Here is a 20500-nt window from a genome sequence, read left to right on the forward strand (position 1 = left end):
CTCAGAAATCGCCCCTGGCTTGGGGGGACCATATGGGACGCCGGGGGATCGAACCGCGGTCCTTCCTTGGCTAGCGCTTGCAAGGCAGACACCTTACCTCCAGCGCCACCTACCCGGCCCCTAATAAAGTACTTTTTTTTTTTTTTTTTTTTGGTTTTTGGGCCACACCCTGTGACGCTCAGGGGTTACTCCTGGCTATGCGCTCAGAAGTTGCTCCTGGCTTCTTAGGGGACCATATGGGATGCCGGGGGATCGAACCGCGGTCCGTCCTAGGCTAGCGCAGGCAAGGCAGGCACCTTACCTCCAGCGCCACCGCCCGGCCCCTGACCTCCTATCTTGTCTTCACTTTTATTTATTTTGGTTTTTAATACACACCCAGTGGCGCTCATGGGTTCCTTCTGGCTCTGTGCGAGGTTTCCAGGGCCCCCAGACAGGCTGAGGAAAGGTGCCCCTAACCTGTCGTTCACCACTGCCCCGAAATCTGGAGCAGACTTCAGGGTGTCTGGGCACAGGCAGACAGGGCTATTCAACATCTTGAAGCTGCTGGCATCTTGCTTTCCTATCAAGGGGCTGGGAAATGGTCCAGCACTCTCTGGAACCTGCACATGGGAGCCGAGCAGTCTGCGGCCACTTTCTGGCTTTCCATGAACAATTAAATTTGGGGGTAGGAGGTTTGGGTCTCATCTGGGCCTGCTGGGGGGTCCACCAAGCCTGAACATAAACCGTGTTTAGGGAGTCCCCTGGTTCCTTCAGATTCACTCATGGGTGGGGCGGGACATGGTACTGAGTCTTTGCGAATGTCTGAAGAATGTCAGCTCGGACCCCCAGCTGATAAGGGTCTTCAGTGGCCTCCTGCTTCTGGGGCCCATTTCTCACACCCAGGAGACAGGAGGGGGGATGGCAGGGTTCTGTGTCAGGTGGAAGAATCTTCCACACTGGTCCTATGTGTGCGGAGGGTTCCAGGCATGGTGCAGAGAGCAATGGTGGTGGGCTTCTACTTCTTTTTTTTTTTGGTTTTTGGGCCACACCCATTTGACGCTCAGGGGTTACTCCTGGCTATGTGCTCAGAAATCGCCCCTGGCTTGGGGGGACCATATGGGACACCGGGGATCGAACCGCGGTCCGTTCCTTGGCTAGCGCTTGTAAGGCAGACACCTTACCTCTAGCGCCACCTTCCCGGCCCAATGGTGGGCTTCTACTTCTGAGAGAGACAGACAGATGGACAGACAGACTCTGGCCTCACCCCCCCCTCAGTCTCCTTGGACCTAAAGTCCTGGCCCAACCCTAGCTCCTCCTTCAGCCTGGTTTGATTTAGTTATTACTGGGGCCATGCTTGGTGACGGTGGTGTTGGGGGGTTGGAACCGGGGTGGAAGGCGTGGAAGGCAAGTACATCGGGCCCTGTTGTATCTCTCCAGCCCTCTACACTGAGGTTTTGGATGAGTCCTGGACATGTGGAATGACTCCAGTTCCAGAGAAGGGTCATTTCTGACCAGCCCTGGGGATCACAGTGCAGCAGGATCCTTCCTGGGGCTAGCTAGCTTCACTCTGCGTTAGGGGGAACTCTGGTCTGTAACAAGGCCCTGCAGGTCCTCCACGGAGATGGAAAGGAGCCAGAACCAGGTGCTGTGAGGCCAGAGCCCAGACTGAGGGAGGGAGGCTGGCTGCTCCCCGACACTAGGAACTGAAGGCTGTTGTCCTTGCTGCCTGCCTCCCCCAGAGAAGGGAACAAGGCCTCCGCCAGGCTTTTCGTCGCCTGCACGCGAGGTTGTAGCCACATGAAAATAAGCTCTCGGGGAATAAGATGCATTGAGCAAAAACTCCGAATCAAACCAGAAAAGAAAAAAAGAAAAAAGCTTTTCCACTAGGTAGCTCCAGAGAAACATGAACCAAAGGCAATCTGATTGCTATTGTGCGGGGCTATCAGAGCTCCCCCTCTTCCCCGCCGCGTCTCCCTTTGTAATAAAACATTGCCGAGGCTTTGCAAAAGGCAGGTGCGGCGCTTGGCCCCAATCCCTAAGAACTGGGGCGATCCCTTTCATCCCGGGAGGTCCGCCTGACAGCGGCAGGACGAAGCGTGCTTCTAAATTAATTAGCCGGGCATCGTTGCTTCGTTCGCAGGACGGGCTGGGAGGCGCGCGGCGGCGGCGGCGGCGGGTGCAGGCGGGCCGCGGGGATGCAGGGATGCAGGGAAGGGATGGAGACAGGCGGGCGGGAGGAGGGAGGCGGTAACCATGGCGACCGAGCCCCGGGTCCCCGAGCGCCTGGCGGAGCGCGCGGCCCGAGACGGAGGAAGTGTGTCCCGCGGGCGCCGCCGTAGAGCGCGGTGCATGCCGGGCCCGGCAAGATGGCGTCCCCCATGACGTGCTGATGTGAGAGTCGGACCGTCGCTTCCAAGCAGAGGGCAAAGCTCCCGACGCCCGGAGGCCGCCTCCCCGCGAGCCCCGCTGCCTGCGAGTGTCCCCCGCTGCTCGGGGACGCGTTCTGGGCCGGAGCGAGCCGCGCGGGCGCGGAGAGCAGGGCCGGGCGCTGCGGGGCGCACGATGGGCCGGGCCGGGCGGGTGCGCGAGCCGCGGGGCTGAGCTCGGCCGGCGGAGCCCGAGAGACGGACGCCCCGCGACGCCCCGCGAGGGCTCCCTCCCCGCCGCCGGGCTCCTCGGTCCCGAGCGGGTCGGCGCGGCCTGGAGCGGCGCCCGCCGGTGCCGGTGCCGGTGCCAGCTCGGGCCTCGGCCCCCGGGCGCGCCTGGCAGCCCCGCGCCCGGCCCCGCCGTCCGCACGCTCCCAGGCTGGAGGTCCTCGAGCGCCTGCTGCCCCGGACCCCGATGGAGCCCGAGCTGCTGCCGGCGCCCCTCCTGGGGCTCGGCGACGACCCCGACGCCGACCTCAGCGACTGGAACCTGCCGCTGGCCTTCATGAAGAAGCGGCACTGCGAGAAGATCGAGGGCTCCAAGTCGTTGGCGCAGAGCTGGCGGATGAAGGACCGGGTGAGAGGACCCTGCCTCCCTCCCGCACCCGCGGCCCCCTGGAGCGGGACATGGAGGCAGGCAGGCGGGCGCATGGGCGCAAAGTTCCCCCGAAGTTCCTCCCTTCCACGAGCCCCGCGCCTTCCTCGGCGGGAACGCCCTCTCCCCCTGTCTCTGCGCAGCGGCGCCCCCCTACGGCGCTGTCCCGGGGAGCCCGCGCACGCGCTGCTGCTTGCGGGGGTCCCGTCTAGGAGTGCGGCGGGTAGTGGCCCGCAGCTCAGCTTTGCTCTGCCCTGTCCCCCCTTCTCAGGGCTCCTTCTCCCACGCAGCCCCCCACTTTGCTCCTGTCCTAGTTTGCTCGGGGATTTGCCCTCCCTGCCCCGCGGGACGCTGCTGGGGGCTTTGCTCTCGGGAAAGCGCGCAGGATTGTTTGAAGTGTCCCCGTAGGCTGGGGCAGGTGTGACACCTGCTACCCTGCCCACCCCAATGGTGTTTGGTTGCCACCCACGGCTGCGGAGAATCTGTCTCCTCCAACTGAGTGGTTTGGGGATCCCGAGAGAAAGCTGGTCTCCAGGCTCTGTCAAAGTTCAGAGTTGGGTCACTGGGAAAGGTTTTTATTATTTTTTTTTTCTTTCAGTAGCTCTTAATCTTTTCCCTCTATTTGGATGGTGTGTCCCCCCACCCCTTACTTAAAAGGCGATTCCATCTGGTGTCCTAAGTTATGTAATCGTGTGCAAACTCCCCAAACTAACCAGTAGGCTTTTTGCTGACCTTGAAATGAAAGCACCTTTTAGGGACAGCCAGTCACTGTCTGGCTAGGGCCTTCCAGGTCACGCAGGGACTGTGGACCTCTGGGGCTTGAGGGTCCCCTTCCTGTTCGAGGTGGCTGTACCAGGGGTTTAGACCAGTTTCTCACTTTAGTCTTCCGGGAAGGAGAAAGGAAGATGAAGAAAGGGAGAGGGCAGGAGAGGAAAGAAGGAAGCAGAGGAAGGGAGGGAGGAAGGAAGGGTGGTAGACAGACTGCTGCAGCTCCAACCTGGGTAGTGGGTCTCAGCCAGACTCTCTCTCCCCTATCCTGTCCTCTCCCCCATCCCTCACCTTCTCCCCCTTCTGTGGCCTCTGTGCCCTTCCCTGCCCTTTGGCCTCTTCTCATCTGGACATAACCTGCTGGCTTCTGCCATTAAGTTTCCCTGGCTTCCCCATGCCTGGCCTGCCTCCTGCTGCAGACGAAATCTTTCAAATCCAAATCTGTCTCTCTCCCATTCTTCCCAGTAGGCAGCTGCCACCTTATCTGTCTGTGGCCTCTAGTGGCTCCCACCCAGCCATCATTAGTGGTGGACAGAGGGCTCTATTCCTGACTGCTGCCTCTGGCCCAGGGCCCATGTGGGAGCCACCTGCCTAGGTTGTCCCTGTGCTGAGGTCTCCCTCCCAGAACTTCCCGAGTTGCGTCCTTCCTCCCAGGACTGCTCCCTGCCCAGTACTTCTGTCCAGGGTGTCCTCTCTGTGGCACCCTGAAGAGCCCTTGCCACTTCTCGACTTCAGCCTGGGCCACCTCCTCTCCAGTTCTTACAGAGGCCAGGACTTGTCCCTCCTGCACACTGGCTTCCCCGTCACTGCCTTGGGTCCCAGCCCATCCAGCGAGGATTTCACTGCAGCCCTGAGCAGCTGTTTTCCCTCCTCCCCCGGCCGCTGTCATGGGGCAGGACCTTTGTATGCACTTGGCTGAATGGGGGCTGCTGCCTCGGCCCAAGTGAAGGCCCGTGTCCAGGAGCCGCAGTTTTGTGAGTGAACATGGGCTCGCTCAAGGCTGCTGCAAGGTAACATCTTGTCTGGAGTGAGAAGAGGCAGGATTTAGAAACAAACGGTCAGGCAGGACAAACCGTACCACAGTGTGTCCTCAAGTGTGAGGCCTCACGGCACAGCCTCGCCCTGCTGCAGTCTGGAGGGGAAGGGGAACAGAGCTTTCAGGGGTCTGTGAAGTCTGAACAGCAACTTTGGCCTTGGTGCGAGCCTCTGATGGAATAGAAGCCATGATGGGGCCAATGGCAGCTGGGCTGGGTTGCACTCCTTGCTGGGAGTGTCTTCCTGTGCTGGGCTGCCTTCCCGGCTGCCGCGTGGGGCGTGGGGCCCCCGTGTACTTAGAAGGATGGAAAGGATGTGACTAGGGAAGTCCTGACTCTAGCATGCGGGCTTGGTGAGCAGGGGTGTGTGCTCTGGGTGCACCCGTATATAGCCAGGACAGAACACTGGGGTATGGGGCAGATGGCACAACTGGCAGACGCTTCTGGGCTCTCAGCTGCTTTGGGAACAGTCACGAGTTTCCCAGGACTTCTTTGAGCCTGCAAAGGCAAGGGAAGCTCTGGAAAGCCTGTTTGTTCCTGCCTCCAGCCCTTCTGCTCCCGGCAACGAGGTGCTCCTGTGAGTCCTGGGCGATGTGAGAAGCTGGATCCCACCAGGCCCTGCTGTGTGACCGGGTCAGGCTCTGGCTTTTCTCTGCGCCCTGCTGTGTTCCGCATCCGCAGCCCTGCCAGAGAACACAGGGCTGGTGGAGGTCCTCAGAGATGGTGCCGTGTCTTAGCCCAACAATCCCCTGGATCCACTTTCCCACGTCCTCCCGTGAGGCCCCGCCCCCAGATAGGCTCCGCCTCCAAGAGACCACGCCTCTCGGGCAACCCCGCCCCCATAAGCCCTGCCCTCACGCCGCCCCTCCTTCTCCACTCCAGGAGGTCAGCCTTCATTGTGAGGCCCCAACTCCACTAGACACGCCTTCTCCGTGAGGCCCCGCCCTCAGGCCCGCCACTACCACTTCCCAGCGGATCTTTGAAACAACTTTTCCTAGAACATTTGTTTGATGTCGGCAAGAATGATCTTTTTTTTTTTTTTGGTTTTTGGGCCACACCCGGTAACGCTCAGGGGTTACTCCTGGCTATGTGCTCAGAAGTTGCTCCTGGCTTGGGGGACCATATGGGACACCGGGGGATCGAACCGCGGTCCGTCCAAGGCTAGCGCAGGCAAGGCAGGCACCTTACCTTTAGCGCCACTGCCCGGCCCCTTTTAGGGCCACCGCCCGGCCCCGAAAGCATGTTCTTAAGTGAGAAGAGCGGACCAACTTTGCCGGTGAACATCAAATGTCAAAATGGGGGAGCCTCCTTGCCGGGCAGGAAGCAGAAGTGGGTCTGACACCCTGATGGGAGGAAGAGGCCTGAGGGGTTAGGGAGAGATTAGGTGACAGCCCCCCCTTTCACTCAGGCTCATTCCAGACAGTACTGCTGAGTGTGGGCCCACCTGTCCTGCTCAAGCTGTCCTCAGCCCAGTGCTCAGCTGTCCTGCTTGAGACTCAGTACTCCTTGAGTTCAGGGCCCCGAGAGGTGCGCTCTCACTAGAGCAGGAGGGAAGAGCCGGGCGATTACGGTCATGTGTGAGAGGGAATGGTTTTGTGCGTGGCCTCCAGCCCTATTGCAGTCGCTGCTGCAGGAAGGCCTGTGTGGACAGGGCAGGTGTCTGTAGTCTCAGCCCCGTGTGCTCGCTCCTCTCTTTGGGCTTGTGGGAAGGCGGACTTGCCCCCTGAAGCCCCACATGTGAAGGCCGTGATGGGAGAGCTTGGTTGTGGGGCCCGGCTCCTGCCCCACACTCGGTTACTCTGAGCGCATCTATGTCTCGGCCCAGCTGACCTGCTCACAGGAGTGGGGCAGGCTCCCCAGTGTGTGGAGACCCAGCAGGAGCACTGTGGTGTGAGTCTGCCTGGGTCCTGCATCCCTTTCTTGAGCCACAGGGGCCCAGCTCTGTGGAATTTTTGAGCTGCTTTGAAAATGTGCCACATCCCCCGTGGCTGGTCGTGTGGCTCGTCCTGGCAGCTGGAACGTGGCGCTCGCCTGGGCCCGCTCAGGGTTATATTTAGATGCACTCCGGTCGGCACTGCTGTTGCTCATGCGCCCCAGAGACCATGGGGCGCTCCACTATGGGGTGGGGTGCCTGGCTGGAGGCACTCTGCTCTCGTTTCTAGAACAGACTGGAACAGATAGGAGATGTGGACAGAGCTCTATGGGGAGCCCTGTCTCCCAACTCCACGGCCGCTGCCTCTGTCGAGTCAAGCTCAGGTGCTCAGGGGGTCCAGGCCTGGAGAGGATGTGGGGCATAGGAAGCACTTAAGGGGTGCAGCACAAGCGGATGAGGATGGTGCGCTATGCCCAGCATCACCGCGGGGTCACCGGACCTTTCCCTGTCCTGCCCTGCCTGGGAGCCCCTTCTGCCCTGAGGTGTCAGACCGGTGAGGTGTTTGCTGGGTCCTGATGTAGGTCTCCTCACCACACTGTGGCCCCGGCATATCTGAGTCTTCCCAGGAATGGGATCAGGCAGCAGCTCTAGCATGTCCGTCCTGGTGGTGGCTGATGTGGTTGGAGACTCGTGTGTGTGCTGGGGGACAGGAGGGAGACCCCGCCCTCCCTCTGTCATGAACCATAGCCACAGTCATTGTCCCCCAGTGCCAACCTGGCCTGCTGCCCTTGGGGTAACGTCCATCACTCAGGGGTCTTGGGAGGCAGGAAGTAATCCTGCTGCTTTTGGACCACTTCCTACAGTTGCCAGAACCTGTCGAAAGATGGGCCCTGGCCAGGGACTTCCAGGGTGTCTTGTTGGCCTGGCTGGGTCGTGGGCACAGAAAGGCTCGAGCAGTGGGGCTGCACTTTTCCTGCTGCTGCTGGCTGGACCCCTTGGCCACTACCTTGCCCATTTGGGTGCTGGGGGTGCAGCGGGATGACTGGGATGGGCTGGGGGCCGCGAGTGAGAGCAACAGCTGCATGTGAAGAGGGCTTGTGTGTATGTGAGTATATGTGAGTGTGAAAGTGTCTCCATGCTTGTAAGTGTGTGTGAGTGCCTATTTAGGGGATAGTGCATATGCATGTGTGTGAATGTGTTAGAGAGGAGCCCTAGAGTCAGGACTCGGAGACCCCAGGTTGATCATGAACAGCTAGGCCATGGGCGGCCGCTTCAGCATAGATGAGCTGTGAAGTGCTCTTTGAGCCTTTCTTGGGTTGAATTCTCTGCAGACAAGGTTTCCTTTCCATTACTTTACACCATCTCTGTCTTTTTTTTTTTTTTTTTGGTGTTTGGGCCACACCCGACGGTGCTCAGGGGTTACTCCTGGCTGTCTGCTCAGAAATAGCTCCCGGCAGGCACGGGGGACTGTATGGGACACTGGGATTCGAATCAACCACCGTTGGTCTTGGATCGGCTGCTTGTAAGGCAAACACCGCTGTGCTATCTCTCCAGGCCCTCTCTGTCTTATTTTGTAATTCAGTGGTACATCCTAATGAGCTGGTATGAATGTGCAGGATCCCCAGTCTGTGACAAGGGATCCCTCCTTGCTTTTATGCACTGGTTTGTTTTTGTTTTGGAATCAAACCCGGCAGCACTCAGGGGTTACTCCTGGCTCTACACTCAGAAATGGCTCCTGGCAGGCTCGGGGTATAGCTGTGACAGGGTCACCCTGTCGTTTCTGCCCAGGATGCTGGGGTGGAGAACCCAGCTGTTGAGGTTATGTGCAGTGCCAGGTTGGCTGCTTGCACTGACGGGAGGACCTGTGACGGGCAGGCAGCATGTGCTGTGGGCTTGAGTGTCTACTCCCCCCCCCCCCCCGAAAACCCTCAGGAGGGCCATTCCCAGATCCAACTTAAAGTCGGACACAGCATGTCTCCCAACATGATGGGGGCTTTTGTGTTCATTCCGCCTTTCTGAGGCCAGGTGGGCTGGAGGGCCATGAAATATTCAGATAGGAACCAAATTCGTGTATTTGGGCTGCAGGTCTAGTTGGGCCCTTTGTCATGTGGCCTCCCGAGGCAGATGTGACAGTCTCCTGTGAGGGTTCGGTGACTGCACCCAGCCTTCCATGGTGATAGCGGACAGGAACCTATAAGATGGGCGTGATCACCCCTTCACGGAGCATCAGCTTTCTGGAGGATCGTCTGGTCTCACATATTGTTTGTTTGTTTTGGGACCATATAAAAACAGAGTTCAGGGCCAGAGAGACAGCACAGTGGTAGGGTGTCTGCCTTGCACAAAGCCGATCCAGTATGGTGGTTTGAATCCCGGCATCCCATATGGTCCCCGAGCCTGCCAGGAGCAATTTATGAGCGTAGAGCCAGGAGTAACCCCTGAGCGCTGCCGGGTGTGACCCAAAAACCAAAAAAAAAAAAAAAAGAAGAATGCTTGTCTGGTTCAATGGCAGTGGTTTATAGAACTTATTAACGATAGTATCACAAAAGTTGGTATATAACCCCGCCAGTGCTCAATTTGACTGGCTTTAACAAACAAAAATAAAGAACATGCACTAGGGGCCAGAGCAATAGCACAGCAGTAGGGCATTTGCCTTGCATGCAACTGACCCAGGACGGACCTTGGTTCGATCCCTGGTGTCCTATATGGTCCCCCAAACCAGAAGTGATTTCTGAGCACATAGCCAGGAGTAACCCCTGAGCATCACAGGGTGTGGCCCAAAAACCAAAAAAAGGGGGCCGGTGAGGTGGTGCTAGAGGTAAGGTGTCTGCCTTGCGAGCTCTAGCCAAGGAAAGACTGCAGTTCGATCCCCCGGCGTCCCATATGGTCCCCCAAAGCCAGGGGCAATTCCTGAGCACTTAGCCAGGAGTAACCCCTGAGCATCAAACGGGTGTGGCCCGAAAAACCAAAGAAAAGAAAGAACATGTATCAGGCATCAGTGCCGTGTTATCAGTGTGTACTAAGAGCTGGTGAGGAGACAACTTGACCCAGCCCTGACCTGGCAGATCCTTTCCACACGTACTTGGCTCCTGCTGGCCCCTGCTCTGCCTTCCTGTCCACCTGCTAGTGCTGCAGCCATTGCCCTGCTGCCCCCCCCTGTACCTGCTGGCTGCCCCCTGCATGCTGTTCCCTGGCCTTGTCCATCAACTCACCCAGGGTGCGGCCCGTGTGCTGCCCCAGTGTCTGTCCACATTGCTGTCCCGTGGAACACTGGCTGCCCCAGGCAGCTCAGGCCAGGTCCGTTCGTTCAGGCCCCTTCCTGCCCCACTGCCTCTTATCTGTTACTCCCCAGGCATTGCTCGCACTCGTTCAGGAAGGCTCCCACCATGAATAACGTGAGCCATGGAGGGATCTGGAAGTGCTCCCAAAGCAATGACAGGGAGGGTGCGTGCACCTGCCAAGCATGAGCCGGCTTTGAAGTGAATCAAAGAAAAATTTGATTTAGACTTTCAGAGCATTTTCTTTGTTTTAGTTCTCAATTATAAGTGGAATTTAGAGATTGGGGAGATGGGACAGGAGTTAAGGTGCTGGCCTAGCACGCATCAACCCTGGGTGAGTTCTGAGTGCAGCTGGGTATGTCCCCAAAACTAGAAAAACACCCACAAAAATTCATTTTAGTCATTCCCATCTTTTGAGAATCCTGCCAGATTCTCATAGAGTCTAGCTTGGTGACTTGCCAGGATGCTGGGCCGTGGCCTATGAGGGTTGAGACTGGCCCGTGTCCCTGTGACCCTGTGTCCCCCGTCCCCACTAGCCCTGCCACCATGTGCTGCCGGCCCCGATTCCTGGACGCTCCTGCCAGATGCTCGAGAACTGGCAGAGTCCTCCTGCTGTGCCTCCTTGTGTGATGTTCACTGTGGCCCCTTTGCACTGTTCTGGCCCCCAGGAGGTGGCAGGGCTGCCATGCTGAGGGCATCTGAGTGCCGGTTTGCTCCAGCATCCCTTCTCCTGCCTCCCCCTTCCCTTCTTTACTTATTACCGTCATTGTCAGTATTTGCTGGAGTCGTTCCCTGCTCTGTGCTCCAGGATCCCACCTATTGGATCCTACCCAGGATGGACCTCGATTCGATCCTGGTGTCCCATATGGCCCCCCAAGCCAGGAGTGATTTCTGAGCGCATAGCCAGGAGTAACTCCTGAGCATCACTGGTATGGTCCAAAAACCAAAAAAAAAGAACATACATCTAGCCTATGCCATGTCAGGGGCTAAGTGAGGTTGAGGCAACTCCTTATCCATTGCTATTTCTCCAGCCCTGATTTCCAAACTAAGGGAATATGTTGGGCCACTCCGAGTGCTGCTGAAGGAGACTCCAGGGACTCCAGGCTCAGTTCTCAGGGATTGCCCCTGGTAGTCCCCTGAGGCTGGGGACTCAGACCAGCTATCTGCCCACCAAATTCTTGCGTGTCAGGTGGTCCCAGCTGTGCTGGAGCGAGGGGCCCTTGTCCTTTCCAGCGAGGCACTTTGTCCTTGTCCAAGTCATGAGGGCGAGGACGTGGCTCCGAAGATCGTATGACGATCTCAGCTCCGTCCTATAGGCTCTATCCCTCCATCCAATCAATTTTGGTAGTAAAGTCATTTGAGTGCAGTTCTGTGGCCTTCAGGTGAAGCTCCGAGGTCCCAGTGCCCCTTCTCCTGGGCCCGAAACCCTGGCTGTGGCAGGAGTCACAGGCCTATGCCCAACGAGGAGTAGTTGGAGTGTTCTGGGTTGGACGTTCCTTGGTGGCAGGGCCTCCTGAAGCTCCATAATCCTGCTGGGCTGGGCAGGTGCACGTGTGTGTGTGTGTGCGCGCGCGCGTGTGCATGTGTATGTGTGCTGTGCGCAGGTGTGTGTGCGACTACTCCATTCTGACTCAGACCCAGACTCGACACGGACCCTTTAACTCTGATCCTTGCCTTCCTGCAGACATCTGTGGCTGGGCCCAGGCTGGGCATGTGGTGACAGGGCGCAAATCCCTCTCCTGTTTGTGACAGGGTCATCACAGAAGGCGGAGCCACCACAAGGCCCTGCTGGCTACCGTTTTCCTTTCTCTGTACTGTCTGAGGGAGTCAGATATAGTCAGGGGGAGACCCCGTTTGTCCAGCTTCCCGGTGCCCCCCAGTGTCCTGGCCAGCTTACCTCGCTGCCCTCACTCCACTCTCCCTGGTCCTCCCTCCAGCCCTGCTGCGCTCTGTCTTGGCCCCAGTCAGACACATAGAGTATCTCATCGAAATGTCACCGTTCCATCACATGCTGCATGTAATGACGCCTTGAGCCACGATGGGGACACTCAGGGACTGCGGTGCTGTGTGGCTGGGACAGTGGTTCAGTGGTGCCCTGGCTGCCCAGTGCTGCCCATGGCCATGTAGGTCTGCTCATCCCGGCCTGCCACACTGTGACTCTTGGTGATCCTCTTCACCTCAGACCTGGGCTTGTTCCTCTTGTTTTTGGTTTTGTTTTTTTTTTTTTTTTTTTGGTTTTGGTTTTTGGGTCACACCCGGCAGCGCTCAGGGGTTACTCCTGGCTCTATGCTCAGAAATAGCCCCTGGCAGGCACAGGGAACCTTATGGGATGCCGGGATTTGTACCACCGTCCTTCTGCATGAGAGGCAAACACCTTACCTCCATGCTGTCTCTCTGGTCCCGCTTGTACATCTTGTGATGGAGAAACGTCAGCCTTTTCTCTGGAGGCCCTGCTGGGGTCTGTCTGGCCTGAGGAGAGGGTGATATTTTTTTTTTTTTTTTTTGCGGGGGGGATGTTTTTGGGCCACACCTGGTGACGCTCAGGGGTTACTCCTGGTTATGTGCTCAGAAATTGCTCCTGACTTGGGGGACCATATGGAATGCCTGGGATTAAACCGAGATACAACCTAGGTCAGCCGCATGCAAAGGCCCTACCACTGCACCATTGCTCCGAGGCCACAGGAGAAAGTGATTTTAAGCGGGGTGAGGGGCCCACACCTAGCTGTCTCAGGGGACCCCATGAAATGCCAGGACTGAGCCAGGTCTGGTGTGTGCCAGGCCAGCGTCTTACACACTGTGCTCTCTCTCCAGCCCCTTTAATTTATTCCAAACATGTTTTGGGCTTTATTTGGGGCTACGCCCAGTGGTGCTCAGGGCTGACTACTGGCTCTGTGCTCAAGAATCACTCCTGGGAGGGGCTGGAGAGGCAGGCACAAGGACAGTGATTTGAATCCCGGCATTCCATATGGTCCCCAAGCCTGCCAGGAGCGATTTCTGAGCCTGGAGCCAAGAGTAACCCCTGAGCGCTGCTGGGTGTGATCCAAAAACCACACACACACACACACACACACACACACACACACACACACACACACCACATGACACATACACCACACACACACACACACACACACACACACACACACACACACACACACACACACCCACACACCACATGACCCAGGGTGGACCCGGGTTTGACTCTCAGCATTCCATATGGTCCCCCGAACCTGTCAGGAGCGATTTCTGAGCACAGAGCCAGGAGTAACCCCTGAGCTCCGACGCCCCCCAAGAGTGATCCAAAAACCAAACCAAAAATAAAAAAATCACTCCTGGTGGTGCTTGGGGGCCCTTATGAGCTGAGGATTGAACCTGGGCCATCTGCATGCAAGGCAAATGCATGTGTGGCTCCAGCCTGGGGTTTGTGATTCTGACATAGTCATGGCACCAACATTCATCCTGGGACCTTCCTCATCTGCGTTACAATTAACGTACCCTCTGGGTACGGCTGGCCCAGAGCACTCCTGGCCACTTGGCTCCCCGGGCAGTGTTGCTCCAGGTCTTCCTGGGGCAGGAGGAGGTGTAGACCTGAGCCCTATGGCCTCCAGGGTCACCAGGGTCACCAGGTCCAGGGCCTCCAGGGTCACCAGGTCAGGCCGGGTGAAGGGCCAAGTGCAGGTCAGCCAGATTGCTACTCACTTAGGGAACGTGTGCTGTGAGAAATGAGAATTTGCGCCGGAACTGGAGTTGAATCAAGTCTTGGGGAGCCGGTGAGTCACTGGCTTCATGGACACGAGCCATCTCAGGCAGGTCGGGTGTTGACTGATGCTGCCGAGTTCCGGCCCCTCAGATGAGCTGCGAGTCATCCAAGTCAACTGCAGACCAGAGGGGAGAGAGGTCTGGGGGAGGGGTCACGACTCTGCTGGCCCTTCCTGGGTGCTTGAGCCGCCTTTTCCAGGCTTTGAGTCCCCCTGTCCTTCCTGGGCGCTCAAGCCACCATGTCCATGCTGCTCTGTAGCTCTGCAGATGCCACTGGCCTGACCTTGACACTAGGTTTGCACCCAGGCCCTGCTCCAGGCAGGGTCTGCAGCCCACCTAAGGCAGTGCCCGTGAGCAGAGGGGTCCTGCCAGGCAGGCTTCACGTCCGAGCCCTGTTCATGTGGGGCAGTGCCCAGGATCTTCTCGTGGCAGGACGTGTCCTGGCACAGCTCCTTCTGTGCCTTGACCCAGCAGGCCGGGCTGCGCAGGCCCTGGAAATCCTGGCTTGGGCTTGATGCTGGCACACTGGTGCTACTGCTATCTGCCATGCTAGTGACATCCCCGAGGCCCACTTTGCCCCGTGTGGAGAGAATGTGGGGGTCAGTGGTGGGATATATGGGGGCAGGTACTGGTTACTACAAGCCTGTGTCTCCAGGTGCTTGTGCAGCTTGGGGGTGTGGCCTGAGAGGAGGGGTCTGGCTGTGGAAAATGGTGTCTCCTCACTGAGAGGTGTTTATTTTGTCTTTGGGTTCCAACCCCCAGTGGTGCTTAGGGATCTCTCCTGGCAATGCTTGGGGGAACCAGGGGATGCCCGGATGAAGTGTGGGTCAGCATGTGAGGCAGGCACCCCCACCTGTTGCTCCATGGCTCTGGGCCCTGCCTTCTAGCTTTATCTGTCCATTGCCCTTGTGGTCAGGCTGACTGGTTTGGTCCTGGCCTGGTTCATGAGGGCTCCTTCTCCTTCACCTCTGGGCCCTGATCAGGCGAGCCTGGTGGTTGCTCCTGCAGCCTCACAGCAGGACCTCTGGGTAGCCTGAGCCCCACCCCTCAGGGCGCCTGCTCCTGTGTTGCCTCAGGAATCTGCCTGCAGTCTGGGTGGGGCTGCAGTTGGGAGGACTCTTCCTGGGCAGGGGGGATAGTCTTTCCACTTCCTGGGCCCAGTAGAAGGAAGAAGGCCTGATAATAGCTTGCTCTAGGCTGAAACTGGGAGCATTAAGGCAGTTGGGGTGCTGGACTGGGGAAGGGGCTGTGTTGGGCAGGTCCCGCAGACACCACTGACCTTTGGGGCCAGCCCATCTGGCCACTCCCTGGGACAGGTAAGTGCATCCTTGGAGCTAAGGCTTGTCCAGCAGTGGGGAGCAGTGTGGGGAGTGGAGAGCCAAGAGAGAGGGAGGGAAGGAAGGAGATCGAGAAAGAGAGGGAGGGAAGGAAGGAGATCGAGAAAGAGAGGGAGGGAGAGAAAAAAGACAGAGGGAGGGTGAGGGAGAGTTATATTTGAGGGAGGATTCTGTCTTTATCCGTCCATCATCCGTCCTGGTTCATGGCCTTGGGCTTCAGCGGGTGGCCCTGCACGGGAAACCTTTGCCATCATGGCTCGTCCTTCGCTTGCAGCTCCCCTGCCCCATGGTGTCAGCCTTGTCACCTGGAGTTGTGTCCTCAGAGGTTACTCCCAGTTCAGCCAGCAGGGAGACCTAAGGCTTTGGGGCTCCCTGGGCCCTGTTCCTGGGTCTGGGAGCCATACTTCTTTTTTTTGGGTCACACCCGGCAGTGCTCAGGAGTTACTCCTGGCTCCATGCTCAGAAATTGCTCCTGGCAGGCACGGGGGACCATATGGGATGCCGGGATTTGAACCGATGACCTTCTGCATGAAAGGCAAACGCCTTACCTCCATGCTATCTCTCTGGCCCGGGAGCCACACTTCTTTGCTTGTCAGCACCCCTTTGTCTTCAGGGCCTGGTAAAGCACACACAGCTCAATCGTTCTTCTGTTTCTGGGTCCTGGATCCCGCCCAGCTAAGGCACCCCAACTCTTCTGGTCTCACATCTGGACTGTTCTCCCATTGCAGTGCTAGGAAGTCACTCCTAGTGGGTCGGGGGCAGCCCATCTGTGGTACCAGGAACAACCCCGGCAGGACGTGCAGGGCGGAGGGACTGCCTCCCGGGTCCATGTGGTCGCCTCAGCAAGTCCTGGCGTGGTGTGGAGGACCTACACCTCTTTTCTGGTTCTTCCCTTTCACACACGTGACACAAAGTAGCAACAGTGGAGGGAGCCATGTCCCCCGAAACCAGCTGCCAGCACTGGCACGGCCCTGGGGCCTAGAGCAGAACTGAACAGGGAAACTGGGGGGACTCAGAGACAGATGGGGTGAGGCTCAGGGCCAGCCCGGACAATCCCACACCACGGACGAGTGTGGGCACTTGGGTGGGCGCATGGCTGAAAGCCGTGGCTGCTGAGCCTGGAGACATCGCTGTGGAGGGCAGATTGGCATCTGAGTCCTGCCAGCTCTCCCAACTTCTCCTCAGAAAACGCCTTTGCTGAGGCTCCTCGGCACCTGTGGTAATTTGTGGGGATAAGGAGGGAGGGGACGGCTGAGAGCCAGACATGGGCTACCCTAGTCCAGTGGGCAGTAGGCAGAGTTGGGTAGCCCAAGGGCTACCCCAGCTCTCCCCTGTGGGCTCCCTGCAGCCCCAGCACCCAGGCCACACACACACAGGGTAGTCAGGCCCCTTCAGGAACACGGGGAGTGGGCCTGGAAAATCCTCATTCTTGATGTGGAATCTGACAGCACCAGAGCCTGTGGAGCCACAGAGCGTGTGAGCAGGCCGGGGGACGAATCATCCAGAGACCCTGCTCGGTCCCTGCCTCCGACGCTGCCTGAGGCCTGCCAGTCCAGGAACCTCCTTCAGAGTCGGCCTTGGACCCCAATTCAAACAGACCAGCCTCAGTGCCTTCCTCCTGGCCCCACTTGACCCCATCCCAACCCCATCTCCACTCTCGCCAGAGCCCCTGTGCCCTGGCGAACCCCTCCCTCGATCCCCGCTGCCATCTCTGCTGCCACCTTCTCCAGGCCTAAGCCCTGTTCAATGATCAGCGCCTTGTCTCCTCCTGCCACCCACACAGCCCGTCTGTGGGCCCACGCCTCTGGTGCGGGGGTGGTTCCGAGGCCGGAGCAAAGACGCCTCAGTCCAAGGCCCCTGTGTCAGGAGGAGGCGGCTGGGACTGAGAGCGGGTGGTGTGCGTGGGCACGTGCATGAGTGGGCACACCTGTGTATGGATGTACATGGGCATACATGTGTAGATAAGGGACACACATGTTCATGTCTGTAGGCATGTGCATGCATGTGTACATTTGTACACGTGTGCATATGTCAGTATGTGTGCTTGGGGGGGCGTATGCACACATCTGGTCCCCGTTCCATCCTGGCATCCCGTGGAGTCCCTTGAGCTCTTCGAGGAGTGATCCCTGAGCACAGAGCTGGACCCTCGTCCACTGCCGCATCGTTAGTCTGAATTTTCATGGCTCCTTCCGAAATGTCGGGCCGGGCCAGCTTGTCTCGCAGAAATTCCGGCTGAGACTGTTTCCTCTGATGCTGGTCCCAGGCCAGAGAGCCTCAGGTCTCCCTCGGCCCCATCTTGCCCCGCCCCTGGTCCTGTCCCCATGAACTGCCCTGCCCACCTGCTCTGGCTTCTTCGCACCATCAGAGCAGTTGAAGACAAGCCCCGAGGGCTGGGCAGGGGCAGGCTGGGCATTCCTGGGCATGCACCCCATGGCCCACCGGGAACACCCATGGGATGGTTTCCTCCCTCGCTGTCCAAGCGACTCATGTTCAGGCCCTGTAGACGGAGAGGAAGCCCCGGATATGGCCTGGGTCTGCCTGGAGCTGCATGTGCCTTCCCAATCAGCCAGGCCTCAGTAATGACGGGCACAGTGAGGTCCGAGGTGGGTGCTCCTGGCAGGCCCATGCCAGCTCCACGGGTGGTGATACCTCCAGCCCTCCCTGGGTGGCTTAGTCTCTGCCCGCCCTGTCACGAACATCAGAGGAGCTCTGTATATCATCCACTCCTGGTCCCAAGGATTGAGCTGCCCCGTCCAGGCTGACGGCGAGACCTTGCCGGGACCCTGAATGAGCTCTAGAGTGTGGGTGCTTCCTGACCGGCATTGGGGGGCTGCCGGCTCCTCTGCGCCCCACTGCAGGGACTGTGAGGGCTGAGCTGAAGGTAGGCCGTGGCCCTGTGTGCCTTCTGCTTGGCTGTCAGCCCCTGGGGTAGCGTGGGGACAGTGCTGTGACGATTCGGCTGCAGAGGGAGTGCTGCAGAGCCCGGGTGTGATCGTGCACGCTTCCGTGCAGTTGTGGGCATAGTAAATGTGACGGCCCTTTCATTCTCTCTGCTCTCGCTGTTTATTAAACTCCATCAATCTGGAGCGTTTCAAAGGCTGCTCGGAAACTCAGACACCAGGAACACACATTAGTGCAAAGCCAAGAGTGACCACCTCTGAGCGCCCGGCACTGCTCACATCGTGCCCCGACCTGGCTCTGTCCACACCGCCTGCAGGCATCCTTTCTGCAGCATACTGGGTGGGGATAACCCTCCCGGGTGTGGCTTAGTTCCACTCTCTGCGCCTTTCTCCTTTGCCCCACATGATGTTAGAGGCAGAGGCTGGTCTGGCCTCTGGGGCCTCACAGCCCTTGGGGAACATGTGTTGTGATCAGGTCAGAGCCAGTTTCTTGGACCAAGAGTCGTTTGTTCGAGTAGGATTCCCTGCCTGTGTAGGGGTGTGTGGGGCCAGTTTGTGGGGGGGTCAGCCTGGGACTAGTGGCCTGTGGCCAGAAATGTTTGCCATCTCTCTGACTGGGGACTTGGGGCAGCAGGGTGGACCGTGGGTCTTTGGCAGAGCAGCACGAGGAGGATTGGGTAGGGTCCTTCCCACCTCTGCTGTCCAGTGCTCCCTGATCTCCCAGCTCTCTGTGCACCAGGAGTGGCCGAAGCAGTGCGGGGGGGGGGGGGGGAGGACGGGGATGGGACTGGGCTGTACAGTGAGGGGCACTGTGGGGGGGCAATCAGAGGAGCCCAGGGGAGCATGGCCACAGTACCCCGGACCCCGACATAGCAGCGGGGGACAGCCTTGTCCTGCCAAGGGGTGCAGAACCAGTGGGAGAGTTGAGGGCAGGGGCTCCCCTCACCAGCCCCATGAGGGGGACCAAGCCAGGCTGACATGCTTCATGGAACAAAGATGTTTTAAACCCACAGACACCACCATCATTCCCCCACCCCCAGAGGTACACATGGGTCAGGATGAGCCACTCCCAAAATGACCTGGTAGGAGCTGACACCTGGCAGCTCACCCTGTTCCCAGAAATGTCCCCCAGAGGGTGAGGTGCCCTGCCCTGCCCCATCCCACCCCCAGGCCCAGAAGGTTTCAGAGGGCTAGCAGACCACTAGGCCTCACCTCTTGCTTGTTGCAGATGAAGACGGTCAGTGTGGCCTTGGTGCTGTGCCTGAATGTCGGGGTGGACCCCCCGGACGTGGTGAAGACCACCCCCTGCGCGCGCTTGGAGTGCTGGATTGGTGAGTGCATGGGGCAGCCAGGGGCGGGAAGTCCCTCTAGGGAGCTGACCCTCCATGCTACGTCCTTCCTTCCTCTGTCCCTCTGTCCATCCTTCCTTCCCTCGCTACTTCCTTCCTTTCTCAGTTTGGATCTCTGTGGGGGATGCCGTGAGTCTTGAGGGGAACTCCAGGTGCTGAGATACCCCCCCCCATTTGCCCTCAGGCCCCTCCAGCCCAATCTGGTGTCTGGAGCAGGAAAGGAGGAGCCCTGTCTCCTACTCCCAGGGGACACTCCTGCTGGGCGCTGCCCGCCCTGATCCTATGGTGCATTCCACCGTGGGGGTGGGGTTCTCTGGGGGCTGCTGATCAGCAAAGGAAACGCCATGTCCAGAACCTTTTTCCTGGTTGCTCCCCAGATCCGCTGTCCATGGGCCCTCAGAAGGCTCTGGAGACCATCGGTGCCAACTTGCAGAAGCAGTACGAGAACTGGCAGCCACGGGTAAGTGCTGTGCCCAGTCCTGGGTGTCTGTCCCGTCCCCCAGCGGGGCCTGAAGCCAAGCGAAGGTTGAGGCAAGCCGCTGGGAAATCACGGCGGCCATCCTGGAAGTCTCCTAGTGTCTCTGCGTGGAGAGGCCTGAAAGGCAGCACTGTGCGTGGTGCGTGCGTGGTAGATGCACGTTTGAAGGGTGCCGCGGCTGTCATGGCTGGCGCTCATCACTGTCACAAGCTCAGATCTTAGCATCTCTGCAGCCAAGCTCATTAGCAGGTGTGAAGCCTCCTCGGATCCGGAAGTTGGGGCTGGGTGTCGGTGCTGAGGGCTCGAGCGATGGGTGGGGGCGGGGTGGGCCCTCAGCGGGGACTCAGGGCTGCCCTGGATCTCGTCCCCTTTAAAGGAGGAGCAGAAGGGGCTGGGAATACCCCAGGAACCATGTTGAAGCTTCTTTCTGTCGCCCTCACTGCCTGGTAACACACCTGCAGGAGTAGATTCGGGCTGAGGGCAGGTAGGCAGATCCCCCGTCCTCCCTCCCTCCCTCCTTCCTTCTCCTTTCCTCTTTCCTTCTCTCTTCTCTTTCCTCTTCTTCCTTCCCTCCTTTTCTCATTCCCTCCCTCCTTCCTTTCCTCCTTTCTGTGTGCAAGGCAAACGCCCTACCTCTACCTCTTGCGCCACTCTTGCTCCAGCCCCCCTTTCCTTTATTGCTCTCCTTCCTTCCCTTTTTCTTTCCTTTTCCCCTTTTTTTACCCCT

The 20500-nt window shown here is 58.7% G+C and overlaps 1 protein-coding gene across 2 annotated transcripts in view; it reads left to right on the plus strand.

Moving 5' to 3' along the window:
• Positions 1–2785: 2785 nt before the first annotated feature.
• RPTOR (regulatory associated protein of MTOR complex 1) overlaps positions 2786–20500 on the plus strand; it is a 59179-nt gene continuing 41464 nt past the window's right edge. The window contains exons 1-3 of one of the 2 annotated variants that reach the window (XM_049776134.1): positions 2786–2982; positions 19175–19277; positions 19673–19755. In XM_049776134.1, the coding sequence (XP_049632091.1) occupies positions 2821–2982; positions 19175–19277; positions 19673–19755 (348 nt within the window). In that variant the 5' untranslated portion in view covers positions 2786–2820. The remainder of the gene's footprint in view (positions 2983–19174; positions 19278–19672; positions 19756–20500) is intronic. The other variant, XM_049776133.1, reaches the window with a different exon arrangement.

This window comes from Suncus etruscus, chromosome 1, assembly GCF_024139225.1.
Source record: "Suncus etruscus isolate mSunEtr1 chromosome 1, mSunEtr1.pri.cur, whole genome shotgun sequence".
Classification (NCBI taxonomy): Eukaryota; Metazoa; Chordata; class Mammalia; order Eulipotyphla; family Soricidae; genus Suncus; species Suncus etruscus.